Below are 25,129 nucleotides of genomic sequence, written 5' to 3'. Positions count from 1 at the left end.
GAAGGTTAAGTGACCGGATGGGGGAGGCCGATGGTACCTCCTGCTGCTGGAGAAATATTAACTCAGAGTTCTGATATCCTGTAGGGATAAAGCTGGCTAGAGAGTACCTTGTGGAAGGCAGCCTAAGAGTAACAGACACAAGCAACGATGCAGATTCCCATTTTCACGGTTGATGCGTTCACAAGCCAGCCGTTTTCTGGAAATCCTGCGGCAATTTGCCTTCTTGAAAATGTAAGTTTACCAAGTAGCTTTTCTGCGAGGGCCTGCAGTGGCGTTTGCCATTCTGCACTTGACTGGAGCGCTCAGTGCTGCGTTAGACTTTGCTGCCTTGGCTCAGGTGTTACGCTTTCAAGTGCTGTTTGCTGTTTCTTCAGAATGTAGATGACACAGGAGTACTCGTTTTCCTCAGGGGTAGTTATATATATGTCATACAAGACATATTTTGTAATTTTTGTCTCTTTTTAAATATACTTTTTTTACCAATATGCCTATTTTATTCCGAGTTAAAGAAACAATTTAATTTAAGTTGATGGTTTCAGAGTGAGATCTGTGAAAGGTAATGCGATGACACAGAATCAGCATTTAATAGTTTTTTGAATCAAGTATTAAAAGTGTGGGGTTTGGTGCAGGGTTTCTTCCTTACCCCCTTTCCATGGAAGGAAAGAGGGAGGACATAGACCCAGGTCTGAGTCTTTCACTGTTAGTGGGTCTCATTTAACTTTAGCCAAGTTTGAATAGCCAGTTTTTATTAATTCAGAGATGCATGGTATTTTTAGTGCAGCTGACAGTAGTTATGCTCTTCATCATGGTGCTCTGAACACCTGGTACTAATTGGTATGCTTGATGATTTCAACCAAACCCAAATTATCAAACCGGCTTAGAAATCTGTAGGCCTTATAGTTTGTACAATAACATCTGAGGCAAATTGTAAGTATGAAAATAATATGTAGAGCAGTCACTGGCAAGAGCTTGTACTGGTTGTATGAACCCTCTCTACATGTTCCAAGGCCTGTCTAGATGAATACAACCTACTTATTGGATCAGCTAGTTATGACTGAGTCAGTGTCATTCCTGAGGTACTTTTGACTCTCTAAAATCTGCATACTCCCTCTCAGAATTTGCTTTAAATGTATGAGCTTCTAATTACATTTTAACACTAGCTGTACTTTGTTATGTTAATATGTTGCAAGGGTAAGTCAGTTGCATGTTGCCTTTGGAGCAAAGATTTTTCTACGGTGCTTGGGGCTAGGTGAGGCTTTAGCTAAGATTAAAGCTGAGATTGTGGTAAAGCAGAGGCTAGTGTCTAATTTCATTCTAAGATCAAAGCAGGTGTGGTGCATCTAGGAGCAGGACTTGTGTTCTCTGTTCCTTTCAGAGTCTCAGCAGATGAGAACTGTTGAGAATAAAGCGACAATGTATTTCAGAAGTACCACAGGATGGCAGTATTTCAATAAAGTTCTATTATTTTCAATCACATTTTGGTTGGTCTTTGTTCTGGTTTAGCATCTTCTAGAGTAATTAACAGGACTGCTTTCCCGGAATAAAGGATTGGTACTTTTTAATGTAAAAAGTACATGGTACACATCAGTGATTGTTTTGGATCTGTAGTGTGGGATCATGGGCTGAAAACTGTTACAATGTTTAAGGGAAATAAGTAATGATAGCAGGGCAAATTTTTATCTGTCTGAGGTTGAACCTGACCAAGTCCACTGACTCAGTACTTTGTTGATGTTACAAAGTTTCAAAGACTAGGTTCTCAAAGTTTGCCAGTCAGCATAATTGTGGGGAAAGAGCCACAAGTCAGGGTGAGGTAGAATTTTACACAATCGCTACAGCTCGCTTGTCCTGAGTTCAACGTTCACTGGTTTAAATATGCAGGCAGTTGGAGCAGCCTGTAGTGATTTCCAGCTTTCTTGTGTTTATCTCCTCTCAGCTCCTAATTTAGCAAGTTGCTCCCGTTGTTCAAAGGGTTGTACTGAGGGTGCAGCCATAAGGTCTGATCAGCCATTTTGGCTGTTGCCCTAGCCATTGCTAGATACCTCTTGCTGGCCTGGAGTTTTTCACTGATAAAAAGACAGTCGTTATGTTTGAGATTACATTAATGATGAATTCCCAGCACCACTTTAATCATAACTTCAAAACAAATGATCTGTGTTCATGGAAAGATTGAGTTTAGGGGTTTGGTGGTTTTATTTTCCACGTATTCCAAGAATTTGTAAGCTAATAGGGTAGATAGCCTATGTATCGCAGTGATTCAACTGGTTATCCCGTTTTATCCATAAAGAATTTTTTTTAACTCTCAACAGGTATTTTGAACTAAAAAAGTATCTGTTTTATTATACTAGAAAATGAAATTACTGTATTTACTTTACAAAGTTTCATTCTGCATTTTTTTTTTTGCCTGCTTTGAATTGGATTTGTTGTTCCATCATTAGGACTTGGATGAAGATTTGCACCAAAAAATCGCAATGGAAATGAACCTTTCAGAAACAGCTTTCATCAGAAAACTGCATCCCGGAGATGACTTCACCAAAAGTGAGTGGCTCTGTTTCCCCACCAGTATCTCTTACAAGGAACACACAGTGGGTGCTGATGGTAGAGACAGAAAATACCAAACAAATGCCAAGTCTGTTCAGAATTGCTTTGTGGGTGAGTTTTCAGCTGAATTAGTTTGGTGAATCTGCTCGCTTTGGAGTTCTGTGGTGGAGTGAGACAAGGGGCTGGAAAAACCACTAGCCTGGGGTTGGATTCCAGGTTAAGGTATGATCTTGGCGTGCCCTTGCTTTGATGCAACATAGTGGCAGAGAGAAACAGCTTTGGAGTGAAAGAGGCCCTAGAACAGTATCCCAAGAAACTGGTTTTTTTTTTATCAGTTGATCAGGGAGTGGGATTCTGGACAGCCTTTGAAACTAAAGAGGATTTTCTTTAAAGCAGTAACTATCATCGCTTGCTTCTATTGTTAATAAATTGGAATTTTTTTTTTAGTGTTAGACTAATGGCTTGAGTCAAGAAGTGATACTACTTTTCGTTGCTCAAGTTAACACCTTGCCAATATGTTTAACACATTTATTTATTTTCACGTTACCCATAACGAGCAGTGTATAAAATGCCAGCCTCGTTCTCATTACAGTGCTTTTGGTACTAGCAGGAGCAAAGTTTGTGACATCAGTCCAACACAGCTGCTCAAGAGGTGCACAGTTGGTTTTGAAGGAATCTAGTCACTGAGCTAGACCTGAGAATGTGTGTTTTGGGGGTGGTGGTAGCTAGAGGAGACCAGGAGCTGTCATTTATGAGACTGTTTTCTGCTTCTGGAACACTAATCAGTGTGGTAAAAGCTCCTGGACAGAGTATGTTTTTGCAGGAGTAGGAGTTTTGTGATCAGGGTGTTTAATTTAATTTTAACACCCCCCTCCATACACTGCCCCTGTTCTCTGCCCCACCTCCCATCGTCCCCACCCCCGTGATTTTAAGGATACACTGATTTATAAGAGCACAAAATGTCTTCTCAGTCTGAGTACAGCTGTATGTCTGAAGCACCCAGGCAGGTGTTCTGGGTCACAGAGCTTGTCTGTCTCCAGTCGTCATGGCTGACTCCATTTCCTCCTGCCTTCAGCTGTAGTTTCTGCTTGGGGAGTGCATTAATGTCACAGGGCCGGCTCACAGCTGGGGTCTCTGTCTGCCCTGTTTTGGGGTGCCCCTCTGCCACAGCCGTTAGTTTCACTTGCTAGGTTTTGGGGGGCTCTATTCATTTTCATTAGATAGGTGCCTCTGACTGGAATGCAGTAATTTTTTACAGGGACAATGGCAAGACTGGTTGTTTTGGGGTTTTTTTTTAATATCCTGTGTTTCTTTTGCACCTTTTAGTTGTGTTTGTACAGTAATTATTCACTGGAAATATATTTACATAAGCATTATCTTAAATGCCATAGCGCAAGAACGCTGCAAAAGCTACAGGAAACCATGCACAGTGCACTTTGGTTCCAGTTTTTTTAAGCAAGAAATGGAAATAGGATTTCTAGCAAAATTATTGTCCTGAAAGTGAGGCCATTACCTGGTGTGCAGTACACCAGTATGCACGCAGAGCAGAGGTACTGGATTTATTCCATGTCTGTGCAGAGCTGGGTGCTAGGGGGTGATTCCACAAAGCCAGCCCACCACCCTCAGAATTTAGAACCTATTCACCTCGTTACAGGATTAGGGAAACCTGCCTGAATTTACACTAATTAGTTAGTAATTACTGCATCACCTACTATTGGTCAAACATATTCAAATTAGCAGGCATGCTCCTTTGAAGGTGTGTGTGGGGTGTCATTTGCATAACCCTTTAATTGGGTGGATGATCATGATCTGCCCCTGCCACCTCTGTGTTTCCCCCTAGTTACGGCTGACTTTTGTTGCCTTCAGGCTTCTCTGGCAATGCCCCAGCACCTGCTGGGGTGGGATGGTTTCCTCTTTGCCAGACTTCCAGCTCTTCTCCAAGGATACTTTATAGCCAAGCCTGCTTCTTACCAGTCCTTCGCCCTTCTTCAAAGCTAGTTTTTGTTAGCAAACCAAGGTAGTTCTTGGTGCAGTTTCTTAAGCACAATTTCCATCATTCTTTCAAGAGTCACTGATTGTTTCAGTGGCATCACCCACCAGCCTTGGTCACTTTTGGAGCAATCTAATTGTTCTGCTAGATGCTTTTTCTTTTCAGTGTATTTTGGTGTTAATGGTTCTGGAATTAAAGCTCCTTCTGTGTTGGACTCCCTCTTGGCTTGTCCTTCTCCGTTTTCCAGCTTACTACGGATCACCACAAATACCACAAAAATCACTACTAGCAAGTATACCTGTGATTAATAAAGCTAATGTGTATATATAACTCAAGCTATTACAAATTATTATCAGTGAAATAGTGTATCAGGAATCAATTATAGCAGCAAGAAGCATATATATATCTAAAAAAAATTACAGGTTACTACAAACTTGAGTAGTCAATAATCACACATCAGTAATGTAACAGCAGATATCCTTATGATAGATTACTTATACGCATATATCTGGTACCAAACACAGGAATTACATTCTGGGTGGGGGGGACGACACAAACATATCCCTGAAGGTGACCCAGCTATCCCAAAAATGTGAGGAGAAACGAAGCCAAGTCCAAAGTGGGCCCAGAGGGGACCCATAAAATAAGCGTCTTACTTCAGAGATGATCCATGTCACAAGAAGTTGGACATGTGTCAGGCATGTGTCTCTAGCAAGGGTCAGGGATCTTGTAGGAAGTTTTGTGCTGATCTGTTTAGGAAAAATCCATGCAACACAAAGTTCTCAGGGAGAGAAGCTCCATCTAGAGTAAAAATTTAGTCATTTTTGTATCAGAGAGAGATAAGGTGATGTAGCACACCACCACCTCAAGGTGTCAATAGATGCTGTTAATTTAAATTTTTCACCTGAAACAGTCAACAAATGATATTTTCTATTCTCTTAGACCAGTTTCTTTTTCCAGACTGTTCTGTTCTTTCAGTTACAACAGCAGTTACTGATTCTTACGTTCTTAGGATGTTTTCCCCCCTTTCCAGAACATTTGTCATGTTTGCAGGTGATAGGTTGCTGTTACAGCCTGTTGGGTTTTGTGCTTACTGGTGATATCTCGGCATGTCTCCTGTTTCTGTCTACCCAGCAGCCCTTCAGAGGTGCCTGCTGTGCTTGTCAGGGATGCTTCTGGTTCAGCAGCCTAGTTCCCAGGCCAGCGAGCTTTTCTACTCTGCATCTTCTTTGTTCTTATAACAAAGTAGCTTTCCTCTGCTAGTAGTACCCTTCTGATGTTAACTGACTCAAACCCAATAGCTATTCCAAAAATCAGTACGAGCTGAGTTCCTAAAGGTGTGTTTAAGACCAAAACTAATGATGGCATGCATTTTGATTACCTGGAATGTCATTATTCTATGTAAAGTTGTGAGATAAAGTGAGGAAATAGACTTCTTCCACTTCATAATGCTAAATAAATTTTATTTTCAAGGTTCCTGCTTTGGACTCAGGTGGTTCACCCCAGCCAATGAAGTTCCTCTCTGTGGTCATGCTACACTTGCAGCAGCTGCTGTTTTGTTTCACATACAAAGTATGTTTACAAGCTATTTATTACTAGAACTTTTTAGAAAATTTACTTGTAACTAATAAGTTTTCCGTTTTCTGCAACAAGGGCAATTAAATGTTCAAAACATTTAGAGAGCACATGGAGATATCTTGAATGTTGTCTTCTCACAGTTAGAGAGCAGTCTGATGCCCATGCTTGGGTTCTGATGCCCGACTATTACTCTTGAAGAGAAGCACTAAGTATTCTGATGTCACCTGGGAGAGGTGCAGGAGAATTTGATTAATATGGAAAAGGGCTTTTTCTGTTTAAAGGAAACTGAAACTCACATTGATTCTGTGAACGTGCAGGGAAGTTTCAGCAGCAAAAGAACATTGAGTTAATTGGGAATTTTGACTCAGAATACAGGTTTACTGTAGTTATGATTTTTAGCTATGTAACTTTCTGAATATGTCGAGATCCTCTCCAGGAGCTGTAAGAATTTAGATTCAAATTCTTACGTTTGATAACGTTGCAATGTTCTCTCTCTAGAAAACACAAACTCAGTTCTCAGGTTTGTGACGCTGAGTGGGGAATTAAAAGCCAGACAAGCAGAAGATCATATTGTCTTGGACTTGCCGCTTTATTTAACCTACCCACAGGTCAGTCAATTATATTTGTGAAAGGCTTTTAAGGAAAGTGTGTGTTTATGTTTCTATGTGTGTGTAAGTATATCTGTTGGTAGTTGAATACGTACATATATATGTTCTGTTTTTTTTACGGTGTGGGCTTTTCTTTTCTTCAGGTACTTCAGGAAGTAGAAGAGTTGATAAAGGTAAAAGAATCTATATGTGGTCTCAGAAGTGCATTTATTACAGCTATATATATTAAAATGGCTAAATAGTGGCAGCATGGCGTTGCTTGATGTAGTCCCCAACTCAAAACACTTAACTTTAAAGGCCTGAGTCATGCAGCTTGGGAAATGGAAGTCTCTAAAATGCAGCATTTTAACTCTTGTCTCCCTCTACCATTGGCTGGAACATCAGTATTTATGTCAGTGCTATTTTCAGCCTGTTGTGTGCACTTGAGGGCAATCTAGTGTCCTTGCTCTCTTCTATTCCCCGAAATTCTTAGCACCTACTCATATCGATTCATATGCTTAATGTGTTTACTTTTCGTGCTTACATGTATGAAAGACTTTGCATAAGCCCTGCTAAGGGAATTTGTTCTGTGAAAGAGCTAAGGAAATAATATTTCCTATTCAGTGATGATGTCTTTCTTTGTCTCCTTTAACTTTTCCTTCAGACAGCCGTTGGTGACAAGATTGTTCAAGATCTCCGGTATTCTCCTGACACAAAGAAACTCTTAGTCCGCCTCAGCGATGCTTATGAAAGGTGTCTTACACTTTCTGTTTTAAACAATCAAAAGCGTGCAGAAATTGAGTATGCTTATTTAACCTCTCTTCCTTATGTACTGGGCTCTTATATCTAGGTTTAAAACATGTGGATATTAAAAACTCTAATTTAAGATCACATGTTAAATAGTTATTTTAGGTTCTCACTTGAGCTTATTGAACTTGCAAAGCTGAGTAAGATCAATTTGAAATTTATCTCCAAGGAAAGGAGGTGTAGCAAACACTTTTAATGGTACTGTATTTTCCCCATCTGAGTAAAAAAAAAAAAAAAAAAAGAATCCAGTAATTTAGCAGGAAATTAGGAGTCTTGCTTCTCAGATGAAGAAGTAATAATTGCATAGCTACAGAGGTCTGCTTGGTGCAACAGGGCACACTGACAGAATGCCATTCCCATTTGACTGTAATCTGCTTGCACATACTTAACAGCATCATAAGTAGTTTTACAGAGGGAAGTTCCAATTCAAATGATTTCAAAGCATTAGCTAATCTTGGAGAGATGAATTTTATTAAGTGTGGTCTGGATATATACTGCTGAAACACACATTCTTCAGTCAGGCCCAAAAAAATCACTATTATTTCCATTTGAAATTAGGCCTAATGTTTGAAGAATGCGCTAGAGGGAAGATAGAAATATTCTCAGCCAATTACTGATTAGTTTTACTCTTTCAGACTTTGTTTTGTAGGGAGTTATCTGCAGCTTTGCAGATTTGAGACTTAGAGTGCTTTAGAATCCTGTGGTGATCTGAATGATATTAGTTATTTTCTTGCTCTGAAAGGCAGTGTAGTGCTTACACTTTGCATTTTGTAGTGATGAAGTATTTCTTTCAATGATTAAACCAATATTGGAACAGAAGCATGCATTTTTGTAGCTAATATTCCGGGATGCTCTGCTGTCAGAAATAATCAGGAAATGCATGGCTCTACCTCCTTTCTCTCCTCTCTTGAAGTGTATTATATTCAGGGTAGTCCTCTGTTAAACAAAAATGAGAGGGCAATGCTGTCTCCTTAGCATTTTACCATGGCTGCTCTGGGCTCGTAGAGAAGGCTGTTTTACAGTAATTCTGTTCCAGTACTTAAAGTAAAATTAAGAATATGGGCTATTAAAGTTCTGTAATTTTATTCAAGGTCTGTGTTAGAAGAACTGCAAGTGAGCTCACAATGCCTTTTGTCAGCTGAAAAGACAGGAAAAGTGAAAGGACTCATACTTACTCTTAAGGGAAATTCCAGTGGAAAGCATGATTTTTACTCCAGATATTTTGCACCTTGGTACGGAGTTCTGGAAGACCCTGTTACAGGTACGTGTGTGTGATAAGCGACTCTTACTCCTGTTTCAGTTCAGTTAAAAGGTTCTTTATTAAACTTCATGTATCTGCTTTTGTATTTTGGAGTCCCTCTTACAAATTACTGTTTTAAATGGACAGCAGGAGTGTGCTCGTTAACTGGAAAACTTTCATAACTGATGCCAACTCATTCAGAAAATAATCAGCTTCTTGCTTTTGTTGGGCCAGATATGCATCTCATTTAGATGAAAAATACATTGAGTTTAATATTTTGAGATTCTGTAATTAGGAAACTTCACTTTTGGTAAATGGATGAGTATTTTGGCTCAAGTAGTTTAATGGGTACTGTTATAAATTTGAGACATACTCCAGTTGATAAAGCCAAACAACAATTTATTAATTAAGCAAGCCCGCAAGATATAGGCAAATATCAGCGCTGGGCGTCCGGAGGAGACCCTTGCTCCTGCAAACGGCACGCACCTCACCCTTCTGGAGTCCCCTTTTTATAGTCCCGTAGTTCCGGGTACACGTGGCATATTCCAGTGTTTTTCTGTAGCTGTGTAAGCTGGTAGTGGGGGTCGTCCTGGTCCCCCGTAGTCCTCCTCTACGTTGTGTTCAGTATCTTATTTGGTTAACTCATTTAATCCTATCAGGATGTTGCTAGTGATAAAACAATGGTTCCCCTTTTGACCTGGTTACCTATTCACAGCCATAGTCTACCACAGGCACCAACTCAGCAAGATCTGAAGTTCTTTCAGGGTGTTACTAGTGATGGAACAATGGTTCCCCTTTGCCCTAGTTGCTTATTTACAGTCATAGAAGGTTTGAGAACAATTACTTATTACAATCCCCCCTTTCAATTTTGACCAATTTGTTTCTCAAACCGACTAACAGCTTTTTGAGATAATAGCATCGATGCCTCTTCTTTTTCTAAATCGGTTTTGGGTCATCATTCAAGAAACATTAACGTGATTACCTTCGTTACATGGGTACTTGGCAGCATCTATGTATATACAATAGCTGGTATTCAAAGAATCCATTAATTCCAGTTCCTGTGGTTCTGGACCAATTGGGACTCTATCATCCCAAGAATCATACCTTGTCATGCCCTCACTGGTATTATAAATATAAGGACATCTTGCTATTTTACTCATTGCAACCTCAAAAACTTTCCAGGTGGAACTATTCAGTGGCACTCCTACCAAGCACGTGATAAATGGAGTACTTGGTGTGGCAAGACTAGCACAAAAAGTAGTAGCATTCAAAGCTTGAGATAATGTAACCCAATACGTTTTGCCTTGGATCTAATGCGGTCCCAGTCCCCAAATAACAAAATACAAAATTTAAATAAATCTATAAAAATACAATTATTAGCCCCCCTTTATTTAAGGCAATTGGTGGGTTCATAATAACTATTCCAGAGTGGTGACGCTTGGACTCAATCGTTTTTGTTTGGTATTTTCTGGTTCTTGGGTATCTGGTGCCTTTTTCAGCCTTGGTGTATGGAGCCACCTCGTGATAGGACTGGAGGGCTTAATACCCCACGATTTCCTTATGCCTCTGCCTCCTTTGCCTACTCCGTTGCTTGGAGCAACAAGGTGTTCCATCTTCTCGGCAGCAGTCATAGTCTTCAGGGGTTCTTCCTGTCCTCAGCTTACAAGTGTTATAGGCTTCCCAATTTTTATGTTTCACTTCCAGGGCTGAACAATCCAAATGTTTCACCTGGGACCGGCACACTACCCGAATTATTTTTGGGCTACCTTGTTTATATTCATTAGGATATGTACAACCTAATTTGGGATTTATCCCTTTTGTATATATCCTCCACCACTCTTCAGACCCTTGGATAATCTCTCCAATTTTTACTGCTAATTTAAGGGTTAATTCGGTTAGTTTTCTTTCTGCCCAATAACATTTTTCACAAATGTCTGGGGTATATTCTCCTTCTCTATAATGTACCCACCAATTGTCTTTACACACTCGACACTCAAAACAAAAGAAAGTATAACATATACATCCAACATTTGAACAAAATAAATTGTCATTCATAGACAGTTTTACTCGCTGGTTCTTCGAAAGGTGGCGTTTAAGTTGTCAGGATTGTTTGTAGTTTCCCACGGAGATTCTGGAACCGGTCTTCATTCTGCTCATGTGTGTCCAACCTCTTTCAGCCGTTCAAACCGCAGTATCTGTGGTAAGCAACGCAAGAAAGGGTCCCTCCCTCCCGGTATCTTTTTTTCTGAGTTGTTGTTTATTGACCTTCTGGCATGTCAGGCACTTTCCCACCATCCTTTTGGCGATTTTATAAATTCCAATACACATACACTTGGTTCCAAAGTGGTCCACTAGTGCCTGTACTACCCAGTGGGTAAATAAACGGAGACCTGTTGGCAAGGGTATGTCCCTCAAGTCAGGTCACACTTTAGTATGATATTCTATTATGTCTAAGCAGTTATGCTCAAGTTCTTGGTTATTAGTCTCCCCTTTTGATAAAAAGGTGGCAGGATTGAGGCATGATTCAGCAGTTATAACTAAATCATCTTTTTCCATTAAAATTGCCTCATACTTCAAAATCCTAGAATCAGTGAGACCTCTTCCTGCCTTCTGAGTCAGAATTGTCCTTACTTGATGTGGAGTGCTTACTATAAGTGCTCTTCCAAAAGTTAGCTTTCTGCTTTCTACCACCAAGAGGGCTGTGGCTGCTATTGCCTGTACACATTCAGGTCACCCTCGGGATATTGGGTCCAGCAGTTTAGATAAATAGGCAATTAGCTGTCGTTTGCCTCCCCACTTTTGAGTAACCTCCCCCCCAGGGCTGTTTCCTTATCTATGGTAGCAAACAAGTGGAATGGTTTGTTAAGGGAGGGCAGTGCCAACACAGGAGTAGTGATCAAGTTTTGTTTTAATCCTTGTATTAATTCTTTTTCTTCATTACTCCATACCAAGTCATTAGGCTCTTCTAACAATTTAAAATATAATCCCTTTGTTTTTAGTACAAATGATTCAATCCATAGGTGACAATAGTCTGTCAATCCCAAAAATTTTCACAGCTCTTTCTTAGTTTTTGGGAGAAGTAACTCAACTACTCATCTTCTCAGGGTTTATTTTCTGTCTCCCTTCACTGATTAGATGTCCTAAATATTTAACTTTCTTTTCCATGTACTGCAGTTTGGTTTTTTTGATACTTTTAGTCCCTGTTTCCCTAGGAAATTTAGCAAAGCATTTGTTGTTTCCTTTACGATTCTCTTATTTTTCCCTGAGATTAAAAGATCATCTACATATTGTAGAAGGGTGACTTCAGTTGGGACTTTAAACTTTTCTAATACTTGTTTCAATGCTTGTCCAAATAAATTTGGTGATTCAGTGAATCCCTGAGGTAAAACTGTCCATCTAAATAAATTGTTGCTTTTGTCCTGTGAAAGGATCTTCCCATTCAAAAGCAAACATGTCTCTACTATCAGGGTCCAGTGGACAGGTCCAGAAAGCATCCTTTAAATCAATCATACTAAACCATCTGTGGTCATCTGGTGTTTTACTCAATAGAGTGTAAGGTTTAGGAACTACTGGGTGACGCACTTGAACTATTTGGTTTAACTGTCTTAAATCCTGTACCAAAGGATATGACCCATCGGGGGTTTTGTTTGTTTGTTTGTTTTTGGGTGGTTTTTGTTTTTTTTTTTTACTGATAAGATTGGGGTATTAAAAGGAGACATACATGGTTTCAGAAGCTTATCCTTAATTAAACTCTCTATAAATGGTTGGAGACTTTTACAGCCTTCCAATGAAATAGCATACTGTTTTTGGCAAATAATGTCATTGTCCCTTTTAAGTTTAATCTTTAAAGTGGTAATGTTTAATCCACCTCGATTACCCTCTCGCACCCACGCTATTGGATCAATTTGGTTTTCATCTTCCTCTGTTAGTAAAGCCATGGATACCACAATTTGGTCATCCTGGGTTTTCAATTCCAATCCTAATTGTATTATCGAATCTCTTCCCAATAAATTAGTTCCGGAATCAGGGATATATAAATTGCCCACAAATTTTCTCATCACCTAATCTTAAAGTGGTATTTTCAAACATGGGGACTGGGAATCCTTTCCCTTTTACCCCGATACAGTTATACTTTGGTCTGATAGCTTCAGTCCTTGAGGTATAAAATTTAAGGAAGTCCTAGAAGCTCAACCAGGGAGACAACATCCTCCTCCTCCTGGGGTCCCACCTTCAATTTTATCAAGGATTCTTGGTAGGACCTTAAATTAATAAACTCCTGACTTCCCTATTCATGTTCAAAGGACATGAAGGGAATTACCCTTTCTTCTTTTCTTAGCTCAGGACATTCTCACTTAAGATGTCCCTGTTTGCTACACCCGTAACATCCTGCTGAGAGAAAACCAGCCCATAGGGATTGCCAAAGTTTTCCCCTACCTCGGCCAATTCCTCCTTCATTCATGTTTCTCACACCCCTCCCACTTCCTTTTGTCCAGCTTTTCCCTCTATCTCTAGGTGAGACTGGCTCTGTTCTTTTCTTTACTACCTCATCAACAGCAGATACCATCATTTTTGCTTTCTGCTTCTGCTTTTCTTACTCTCTTTTCACAAACACTTTCTGAGCCTCTCTTAGTAAATCTTCCAAAGATCTTTCACTCCAACCATCTATCTTCTGTACCTTTCGCCTAATATCAGGTCATGCTTTAGTCACAAAATAAACTTTCAGAAGACCTTGTGCTACAGGATCTTCAGGATTCATACCCGAATATTTTCTCATTTGATCTCTCAGTCGCTGTAAAAACACTGAGGGTGTCTCATCTTTTTCCTGCTCAATCTCAAAGGCTTTAGTAAAGTTTAGGAGCAGCCTCCTTTATACCTTCTATGATTAGGTTTCTTAAATCTCCCATGTTAAAACAGGCTGTTTCTGCTAGTTGGGGTAGCAAGTATTGTGATCAATTGCTCGCAGAATCTTTTCCTTTAGGCTTTGCACATAGATTTTCAAGCTATCAGGAAGACCCCTAATCAGTGGTTTAAGGTGTGGCAAGGGGAATGCCCTGCCCCCATGGCTCATACATGCTTGAATACACACAGCCTTTTTGCACTGATTCTGCCAGCCCAGATAATTTAATGGAGCCAGCAGTTTTTCACCCAATCCTGTCCCTGGGGTAAGGGACAAGATCAGTGCATCTCAAGATTGCAAAACTTATCTATCCCCCAGGCCAGGGAAGAAGCATCATTAGAGATACTGACTGCCTTAGAGGCGGCCATCCTATAATTACCTACAAACTTCACAGGGGCAATACATCCTGAGAGGGCCACACTGTAGTATCCAAATTTCCCCTGTTCACTCTCAGGAGGTCACACTGTAGTTACACAGTTCACGTTACCCATATCATACACTCTTTATTCTTTCATCGCCTAGACAGCTAGTCCCCTCAGTGGGCAATCATTAACCCCAAAGGACTGTCTGGCGGCTTACCGTGTAGCACTACCCTTGGGCTACCCATGGGATCAGACAGCTTGCTCTTCTTCTGTCCCATCGTCTGGAGCGCACTCAGTCAACAATATATTCACTCGCTTCCCCTGGTTCGTGGCTCACGCCCTCGCGGGCAATGAGAACCGCACTACTGAGGGTCCGCACTCGCTTGGGGAATGCGAGCTGCCGGTCCCCCTCTCATGCACACACACACTCGCCGCGCTTCCAGGATCCCCGACCCAGACCGAACGGATTTCCCCCCCAGATACTCACGCGTCCTGCGTCTTCGTCCGGACCTTTGTGCACAAAGTTTATAGGGTCTGCCGGCCTCCCTTGCCTAATATCTTGGAATTTGGGTTCGTCGGTGCAATCGAGATGGGAAATGGGCTACCAAGGCCGCCAAACAACAGGCGGGGCGCCTCCCTGATAAGACCAAGAGTCCCATCTCGTGAGTTGCATCCGAGTCACGGCACCAAATTGTTATAAATTTGAGACATACTCCAGTTGATAAAGCCAAACAACAATTTATTAATTAAGCAAGCCCGCAAGATATAGGCAAATATCAGCGCTGGGCGTCCGGAGGAGACCCTTGCTCCTGCAAACGGCACGCACCTCACCCTTCTGGAGTCCCCTTTTTATAGTCCCGTAGTTCCGGGTACACGTGGCATATTCCAGTGTTTTTCTGTAGCTGTGTAAGCTGGTAGTGGGGGTCGTCCTGGTCCCCCGTAGTCCTCCTCTACGTTGTGTTCAGTATCTTATTTGGTTAACTCATTTAATCCTATCAGGATGTTGCTAGTGATAAAACAATGGTTCCCCTTTTGACCTGGTTACCTATTCACAGCCATAGTCTACCACAGGCACCAACTCAGCAAGATCTGAAGTTCTTTCAGGGTGTTACTAGTGATGGAACAATGGTTCCCCTTTGCCCTAGTTGCTTATTTACAGTCATAGAAGGTTTGAGAACAATTACTTATTACAGGTACTGTTTGTTATTCCTACCAGTTGTAGCTAATCGTGAAGCTCTCACCTAGGCAGAATTTCCATCAGAGCCAGAGGATGAGGAAGTAATACTGCTTTATGATAAATGAAATGGAAAAGCCTTAAGTTCTGCCTGCTGTGCAAACTCTTTCAGTGTTTTTGCCCTAGACATATGTGTGGGACTTAGATTTTTTTTATGGCATTTGCATTTTGAATGTGCTTGCTCAATAAAGCAGTGATTCTGATTTAATTCTGTACTTTGTTTTCCAATTTCTTGTAAGGATCTGCCCATGCCGTTCTAAGCAGCTACTGGTCAGAGCAGCTGGGGAAGAAAGAAATGCTTGGTAAGAGAAACTACTTGCTTGTAAAGCTACCCCTGAAAGCTACTCACTGAAAGTAAAGTGACATATTATTACCGCAATCCGAACTGTAGCAATAACTCCTTATCCACTTTCTCAATCTGAATATATATTGTGCAATATTTTGTGAGGTAATATTAAAGAAGTGGCTTGCTTTTGTACCCACAAAAATGACACATCATGCCTGCAGGGAGTCTGAGGTCTTGGTTTCTGGATTGTAACACTCTGCAGTTAGTTTTTGATCTCAGCTTTTGTATTTTAGTTCCCATGACCTTTCATCATAATTGAAGCTTGGTGAACTTGAGATGATGTTGGTTTTGTGTGTGATTGTATTTTGCTACTTAGTCTTTGTAGCTTGCAGTTGGGGTGTTGGTAAAAGGTATTGTCATTCACAAAGTGTACTTTCCTGCAGAATTTGGACAGCGTTTTCCTTTCTCTTCATGTATATCAAGAAGAAATTGAAAAAAGTCTCTGCCTGGTTTTGGAATTTTCATGAAAATTACTCCAGGTTAATTGCTTCAGTGACTTTAGGAAACTTAAGGTTTAGAATAGCTAGTGTTGTTATAGCTAGATAAGAAAAGATGACATTTTTAACATTCAGACTGTAGTTACAGAATATGCTTTACGGCACAGGGTTTTATTTTCTGTTTTCTTACACAATTGTGTACTTACTCATCCTGGAGAAAACTGATCTTCATGCTTATTTTTTACGTGGTAGCAAGGAAAGATATAGTCATGTTACAAGAATGGAAAGAATGTGGCTGATGAATATATAAGAATGGGGACAAGGTACATGGGCGTTGTCCAATCTTATTTGTTTGCGATTTAATTTGTGGTCTTACTTTGAAGTGATTAAGTCTTAAAGGAAATTGGGATACCTGGACCTTTGAAGTCAAATAACAGAGGGGTTTTTTTTTTGTATTCTTTCAGTCAATGAGATATGCTTTTTAGCTCATGTATTTGTTGTTAAGCAAGAAACCAAAGAACTTGGTGGAAAGAACTGAGAAACTGTTGCTACATAACAACACTAGAGAGAGACGTTGAGTGTGTGTTTGCTTCTGGTGTTTGTAGTGCTTTGCCAGAGAGTGGAAGAACCACAGAAGCAAAACAAAACGCCCTAGTCCCTATCTGGTTCTCTGAAAGGTGGCAGGGGATTACAGTTCTCTGAAGCACCTGACAACAACTGGTAGTTTAGGAACATGTAGTTTAGAACAGAGATTGGATCCTTGATCTAATAAGGTTCCTTCTCCATAAAAATAATCACTTTTTGAAACAAGCAGCTATCTTGAATGTAGGCTTTCCTATGTTTGGTCAAATGAATCTCAAAACTGATTTTCTTGAAGATGACAAGGTCTTTAAAGTATCTGTTTGCACCCCATAGCTCGGCATAGCAGTCAACAATGATGGAGACCTTCTCCATCGTGAACTGAAGGAAAGGTTTAACACTGTGTTCCTGAGATTTCATTTGCATTTACATCACACAAATCTATGCTGGTTTCCATAATGTTAGGGAGAAAAAAAAAATCCCAACATATTTTCTGAAGAGGAGAAACTGTCTTTGGTAATGCATCCTTATGGATTGGCTGTTTCTCAGAAGACTCTGACATTTTTGGATGTTAATGTGGAATTTAAAACCCTTCCAATGCCATCTATAGACACTGTTCTTTAATCAGGCAGGAATTCTGTCTGTATTTTTAAATTATACTTTATCTGGTGTGTGTTTTTATGAATTTTGCATGCACTTTACCATTGTCTCTTTTAGAGAAACCATCTCACGCAGCAAAGGCAATTGATACAGTAATCAGCCTCTCTAACCTATTTAGCACCAAAAAAGTCCTGTCTGCAAACAAGATAATTTTTCTTTCTTTTTTTCTTCTTTCGTATTTCATGCATATATGTCCTCAAATGTCTTTTGTGGTAGAAATCATAGAAAACAGATTTAAAGAGAACAAGTTCATTTGATGTTTGATCAATATGGGGCCTCTATGTGTGTTATTTATGAGAAATAACTTTATCTTATGTGCAAGATTAATTGGAAAAGATGGCTGGCAATCAAGAAGATTCTGTATTACCGAAGATTAATAAATAAGAGCATCTTTTGACTTTTAAGAAACCTTTACAGTAGCTTTTGTAATATCCAATACCTTTTATTGCAAGAATAAAGGAAGATTTTCTTCCATAAAATGAAAGATCTGTTAGTTCCAAAACAGATCAGATATTAAATAATATAAAAATAAAGAACATTAAATCTATTGTCGTATCTCTCTGGATATTGTGACCTCTAGGAGGAGGTCGGTTGCATCTCTGCTGAAGTATCAGTCATAATTTCCTGTGTTTGGGTTCTCTTCCTACTTTTATTAGACCAAATTGTCAAAGGACTGCCACCCCTATCAACTACAAAGAAATTTCCAGTTTTTTTACAGGGTTGAAATAGTTTATGATCTTTCTTGAAACTCTATAGATATCCTTGAATTTAAGCTGGGTATTAAATCAGGGTTCAGTATTGGTCCTTGCCTTTTGTCTTTGAAGACTGTCTGCAACATTAAAAAAGCTAAAATCTCTCAGATCAGACGTATAGGCTTCTGTAGCTGCCACTGAATGCAGAATTTAGCTACTGTCTCTGTATCCAGCCCTTGACATAGTTTTCACATTTCTATGATAACATTTATAAACATAAATAAGGAATTTGATATAACCAGAGAGATTATAGAAGACTGTCCAAATTACTGTGTATTGGACAATTTTTAATCTCAGGTGAAGTTAGAGGAATCTTTCTGCACCTGTTTACTTCAGACAACTGTATTTGTGGGGAAATTTGTTTCTTGTTACTGCTTTTAGCTGATTCCTTCCCAGTACCAGTCAGGTTTTTAGCTTGAGAGGTGTGTTTGTGTGGTTGGATGGGGTTTTTTCGGGCAGGAGGAACCCAACAAACATACCCGAAATCCATACCTTACCTTGATAACTGTAAGATCATATGTTCACAAATTTTGCCAGGATTTCTTTCAATACAGCATCTGTTCCAGCTTCTGACTTTAGTCACCTCACTTTTTTTTTTGTGCATGGAAAAAGTTGCTTTATTTGGGTAGAACAAATCTACCTGTATTTACAAGTTTTTTGCTAATTTGAATTCTCCTGAAGTGAAGAGTTTTGCAGAGTTGTAATGGCAGCTTTCATCTTTCCCAGATAATCTCAACAAGTAGGTAGACCACATCAGATTTGTACGCAAGTGCAAGATCTCTGCCAACAGAGAGGTGTTTTGGTCCCTGCATCAGTCACCAGATCTATCCACCTTCTTTCTTAGGGTAAAAAAGTAGTCTTGGAGATCTTAAATTTGTCTAAGTTAAGGAACAAGTGTTTCTTTCATCAGTCCTTTTACAGCGTGTATAAATTCAACTAAAATAGCAGTGATTTCTAAAAGTGGGCATTTTTGCAAGAGTGGCACTTATTCCTGATTACTGCTCAAATTCTGTAAGCAATGGTCATTTAGATACAGCTAGGTTGATCAGCTCCTTGAAACAACAGGATAATATTAGCATACAGCCACCGGCCACCTTGTGAGCACAGCAGTGTGTGGTTCTATGATATCAGCGTGCTCAACCTCTCAGTCCTTGTACCTGCCCTCAAACTTTCCTGTCTCACATTGATCACGGAGGAAGGCAAGGCACTGTGAATTCAGTTGTTATATATTATTTCTACAGGTCATAATGTACATACTTATGTATAAACTGTGTACAAAATCGTATGTGGTGTAAGATATTCCTAGTAAATACAGATGTGAAATGGACCTGCAGCAACTTCTTGATCCAAAATGGCAAGTGCACATCAGGATGTCAGTGACCTTGCTATTAAATGAAACCCTGTAGTCACTGAGACGTTCCATGTAGGTCTCATTACTTGCTGACATAGTGTGAAATATCAATGCTTCTGTGTGAGCAAAAGAAAAGATGAAGTGTTATTTTCATCGAAACCTGGTTAAATTTTTCTCTTGTTTTCCTCTTTTACGGTTTCTCTAAAAATAAAACAAAATGCATTGTATCAAATAGATTGTATCAAAACAGTCTCAATAATCCTGCCATGAAATAGCATTGGCTCCACATTTAAAGAAAGAAAAACAAACCACAACCAACCTCTGAAGTTTTGAAATAGTTAAGAATTAATCTCTTATTGTAATTTCCTATCGTGAGGGAGTGGGAGAGTAGCTGTGTGTAATTCATGGAATTTAACATGGTCTGGATCCTTAAGGTGAACAAAATACTCCACTTGAGGGCCTTCCTCCATACATAGATGTTGTTCTGACATGCTATAATGATGTTCTGACAAGTGAAAAACAATAACCAATAGTTCCATAAATGGAATGGTAAATATCAGTATAAATCTTTCCTATAGCTCCTGTTTTGGCTGTGTCAGAATGTTTGCTTTGTCTGAGAAACTAATATCCAGATTCTGCTAGAAGGAAGAGGTTTCCTGTCAGCTGTGGCTGAGAAATTGTTTTAAAGCATACAGTATATACGCCATCTGTTAGAGATCCTATGCTGTGTCAGGATCTGAATACAATCTCTACCCAGCTCACAAATTGAGGAAATACAGGCACTTTTGGCTTCGAACAAGTTTTGTAGTAATTGGTGATTCATTAAGGAGACTGTGAACGTTAATGCCATGTCCTCCGTTTACAGCCTTTCACAAAAATAATGCTAGTTTTGTCTTCTAATTATTTACAAGTAGAAGGCTGTTTCTACTTAAACTTTCTCCAACTGTATCAAACAATACATTCAGGATTAAATATATATTAATATCTGTCTGAGTAAGAACTTCGGTCTCAGTTTGTGACAGCTGAAGTGGCATACAGCCACTATGTTTCTTTGTAGACTTTTTCCACTGGCTGCTTAAATTGTATTAAGCCATTAGCTAAACTCATTCTTTGAACCAAGTATCTACTTCAGATGTTCAATACCAGTAAACTAGTCCTTCATTCTTACCTTCTTCCTTCTTACCTACAGAAACTGTCAATCCTGTGAATGGGAGAAGTCAAGACTTGACAAACCCAACTTGGTTGGCTACATTACAGCAAACTGTCTGTCACGACTTGTATTAACAAGCATCTTTGTCAGACTCAAGAGACAAGTTCTAGTCTGAGACACAGGCACAGCTAATCTTCATTCACAAAGACAATGCATCAAGGGTGTCCCTGGTACAGTCCTTGCCCTGGTGCCACTAGCTTTCTGGAGACCGAGGCCTCACTTCCCTGACTTTCCATGGATTTTGAAATACTTTATGATAGGTACTAGTTTTGTAACTGTGGATTCTTCTTTCTGTTTAGCTTTTCAATGTTCCCGCCGTGGAGGAGAATTGAAGATTTCACTGCGTAATGATGGAAGAGTTGACATTGCGGGGCAAACTGCTATTGTATTAAAAGGAAACCTCACTTTCTGAAGAAACTGATGCTAACCCTTTCATGTCCCACACCTTCACTTTATTCATATTACACTGATTATATCTTAGCTCTAGGCAACGAATCATCACTGTCCTCAAAAGTCTTTGATTACTTATCCATTTTAAAACATCACTTGAAAACGCTCACTTCTAATCTTCAAGATTCTTGGTATTGTTTTCTTTGCTTTCATCTTGCCACTTCATATGTACACTGACCTCAGAAACTGTCCAAGGACAGATATCTTGTTTTGCTGCTTTTAAATGATTCTTTTATTTCCAAATTCTGTGTTAAAAGCCATCCTTGCTTGCTGGATTGAATTGTAAACTTTTCTGTTTCCTGAGATAATCAGACTTCTTCCAACTTCAGTCATTCTCCATGAAATCTGACTACAGTCCTTTAAAAAAAAATCTTAGCTGTATATTGAAACAATGTTAATATGTTCATTAACTTTTTTGAATTAAAGTATTTTTAAAAATCCCATACTTTTTACCAATGTGCTTTATGATTCTCTTTTTATGAACAGTATTCCTCAAATAAGGACTGCTGCTTAGTCAATGTTTTTAAAGTTTAAATTTTAAGGTAAAGTTTTAGCAGAAAGATTTAAGAGATGTAATGCACTTAAAGCTCGTTAAAATCTGAAAGAAAACTTGATGGGTTGCAGTAATATCATTTCCTTTTCAAAGACTGAAGATTTGCTTCTAAATGAAAAGTTTCTTCTGTAGTTTTCTTCCTGAAATGTACTACTACAGTTTTTGTCATTTCTTCCTGTAGTGTTCTTGCCTTGCTCTGGATTTATTAGGAATATTGTTTCCATTACCCTAGCTAAGACTTGTCCTAACTTTTTTCCTTTAGATCTTTACGGCATTTCGGGATGAAGTGTTTTGAACTCATAGGCATATTCATACTGTGGGAACAGCTATATGTCCGCTCTTTATAAGTGACGAGGAACTTGGCTGTGCCAAGTTTCCCTATTTCCAGTTATTTTTAATTTTATCATAACTCTTCACTCGTATCGTAAGCCTGGGTAGGCGGAAGCAAGCAACAGTGTGAGAATCCTAGGATTCATTTGCCGTAAAAGTTTGTAGCTCCTGTTGTTATGCAGAACATGCTAAAAATATGTATTAAATGCACTACAAGGCTCAAAAACTGGGTGGCAAGGAAAAGGAATGGCCAAATGGAGGTGTGTATTCTTCCACATTCAGTCTTGCTGAAATTCATGGACCTGATACACAGTTCCTAAACACAGACTCAACGCCAGATCCAGATGCGGCTATGGAGGCAGCTTAACAGCAGCGTTGCAATGGCATATTTAGTCACCACCTTGAGCCTGCCTTCTCTCAAAGCAAATTGATCTCTTTCCAGCTAGTGACCTGGATGTTCTTGGTGCAGCCATGTTTGCCTGTGTTTGCTACTTCCTGTGGGCTTATGCAGGAAGTGAATTTGGCCTGTCACCTGAGATTCTGCTTTTCAGAAAAAAAACCCCCTCTCCTTAAGAATATAAAAGAACTGAAGAAGTGTTTATTGTTTGCCCATCCACCTCTAACAAACACACAGCCTAATATTTTTTTTTTTTTACTCAAGCTGACTAATAACAAACAAAACATGGTAAGCTTTAAATATACTTGCTATCTAAATTTCCCAAGCAAACCAGTATCTTTGCTGCTTGTTGCATTATTTATTTATTTTTTTATAGTTTACTACTACTTAGTCTCTGTTTCTGCTAAGGATAGAAAAATCACCAGAGCTCAGGTGGGAGCCTATGCAGTAATGCGTTGGTAATCAACGGATTAGTTAATCAGCCATGATTTATTAATGATGAATTAATTATACCTGAATGTGCAGTTCTGCTGCCTAAGTGGAGCTTTAAAGGAGTTATTTTATTAATCATCATTGTGCTAATTGCAGACACTTACAGAAGGATTGCTAATTAAACATGCAGCCATATGCAAAATAAGCAAGCCTGCTGAGAGTGGCAAGAAAAAGAGCACTCGCTTTCTGAGTAACAACTTTATTCTCATGAAATATTGTGGTAGTTGACCCGGTGATCCTAATTACTCACTAAGACTTAATACATTGTACATTTTCAGTCAACAGTAAAGGAAATAATCAGGACAAATTCTCTCCATCTTTCCTACTGGAAAAAGAGGTTGAGCAGGCCTCAGATAATATTATTTAGTGTTTCTTTGGCCATGTTTCGTGTTTTCGCATGAAGGATTTGCTTCTTGGTTTTGTTAGCTGTTTATAATTAATCTAACTTAACGATCTTAACTTTGAGCAACATCCTGAATGTTGTTACTTTAGCATTAAATGCAATGTCTGATTACACTTGAAATGAGTATTCAGACTCAAAATCACGTGAGCTTCATATCAAGAAAAGGAGGAACACACTTAAGGTAACTTCCAAGAGCCAAAGTCAGCACAGGAAAAGCCAAAGGGCAACAGTACTTAAAGGTTGTTTCTGTGAAGAGACTTCTGTCGTTTAAATAAACATTAGTGCCGTTTGATCTTCAACGTATGCAGTGTGATTTTTAAGTCATCATAATGCTAAAATCAATCTTAGAGTGCTGTAGAATTTTATGAAGACTTCATCATCGTGAGCTTTCCAGTGACTCTCTTTTAATGGAAGAAAATGTAAAAAAATTCTGTGTGTGAGACTTCCCATCAGAGTGTCCAACAGAAGGTCATTGAGTTGCTAAGCCATGGTAATTTTTGAGGAAATCCCTGGCTAGACTAAACAGCCAAAACATGAACACTTAAATGCACACTTGTCCACTTTACTACTTTACTGCAAGGGCATAGCTCATGCAGGGGCCAAGAAGAAAGCACTTAGCCATGAGGAAGGAAGCAAATTAAGAAAAAAATTAGAGAGCAACAGAAAGTATGTATTTTTGTTGCTGCGGGAAGAAATGTTCAGCTAAAAGGGATGAAAAGAAAATGGCCATTTTTTTATTCAATAAGCCATTTTACAGATTTGCTTGAAGGATTTATGAAAATACTTTGCGTTTCTTTTGTGTTATCTAGATGAAGTTAGATGGAAAACATATATTGGAAAGTTGTTACAAAACTGGAAAAATTTTAATGATCTCTCTAAAGAAAAGGTCTCTCAAATGTGTACACAGCAAGAGGTCATAGAAAGGAGCCATGTGTTCCATAAGGGTTAGGAAAGGAAATTAGCAACAAATGAGGCAGTTCTTTCGGGGAAAGGAAAGATGTCTTTGTCTCAGTATTCATTGAAGTGACAGGGAAACGTGATGGGAACAGAGGGAACCGTCTCAGAACCAAAAAAAAAAAGGGAATCTAAATTAAAATTAAGGGTGATGCCTGCTTAGGTAAAGATTTAAATTAGTTCAATTAAAAAAAAAAAAATCTGCCAATTCAGTGGTTTCATTTTGACTTTTTTTTCCCTCCAGAGGAATAGATCTGTCTTTAAAATAATTAATATATTTAAATAAAAGATATGAGAAGGGGTTTTTTTTCTCAATCGCTGAGTCACTGTCCTTATATTTCTTAAAATTTGCTACAAACCATAATTTAAAATTTTCAAAAGTCTGGGCAAGTGGAATAACAAAACACAATATATTACCAGGTAGTCAAAAAGTGTGTGTTTTGTTTTTTTAACCTGAGGTGTGTTTTAGATTAAAGCCTTTAGTTTAGACTGAAGTAAGAAAAAAATAAACATTTCTAACTGTCGGAATATTTAGTGAGACGTTCACTTTGCCATGTGTCTTTGCCTCACTGAGGAGCAAAGGAAGTTAATGCCATTAATCATAGAACCTAAATTTTATCCGCTTTCCAGTGTTCTGGGACTTGTTTTGTGACACACCCAAACCAAGAAATAACTTTCCCAATATGTAATCATCCTGTTAAAAATTTCAGGGTAGATGGGATACATTAAACAAACGAGAAAAATACTCAAGCAGGTTTCTAGATTTGTGAAGAAGTTGTTTCAAGGAGATGAAGTAGGTTTGAGGAGCAGGAAGAGGAGAAGAAGGTGTAATGCTAGTGTAGAGACTTGGTGATATGTCCTCAGCATTAATACACTTAAGGCCATGCCCTCAGTTTTTGCCCCTAGTTCAAGTTAATGAAGCAAAGACAGTTTGTATGATCTGGCAGTCGTTAGGCTAGAGAAGAGATTACATAGGTTGTAG

At 39.1% G+C, this 25,129-nt stretch overlaps 1 protein-coding gene across 1 annotated transcript; it reads left to right on the top strand.

Moving 5' to 3' along the window:
- Window positions 1-99: 99 nt before the first annotated feature.
- PBLD (phenazine biosynthesis like protein domain containing) lies at window positions 100-21,459 on the top strand. Its single transcript, XM_084265493.1, has 9 exons — window positions 100-231; window positions 2,436-2,535; window positions 6,002-6,100; window positions 6,605-6,714; window positions 6,858-6,887; window positions 7,358-7,446; window positions 8,592-8,761; window positions 15,473-15,535; window positions 20,868-21,459. Exons 1-9 carry the CDS (start codon window positions 148-150, stop codon window positions 20,978-20,980), a joined length of 858 nt encoding a protein of 285 aa, XP_084121619.1. The 5' UTR covers window positions 100-147; the 3' UTR covers window positions 20,981-21,459.
- The last annotated feature ends 3,670 nt before the right edge of the window (window positions 21,460-25,129 follow it).

Source organism: Gallinula chloropus (genome assembly GCF_964237585.1).
Source record: "Gallinula chloropus genome assembly, chromosome: 5".
Taxonomy (NCBI): Eukaryota; Metazoa; Chordata; class Aves; order Gruiformes; family Rallidae; genus Gallinula; species Gallinula chloropus.
Note: the sequence above shows the minus strand (reverse complement) of the source record. Positions and strands in the feature narration are given on the sequence as shown.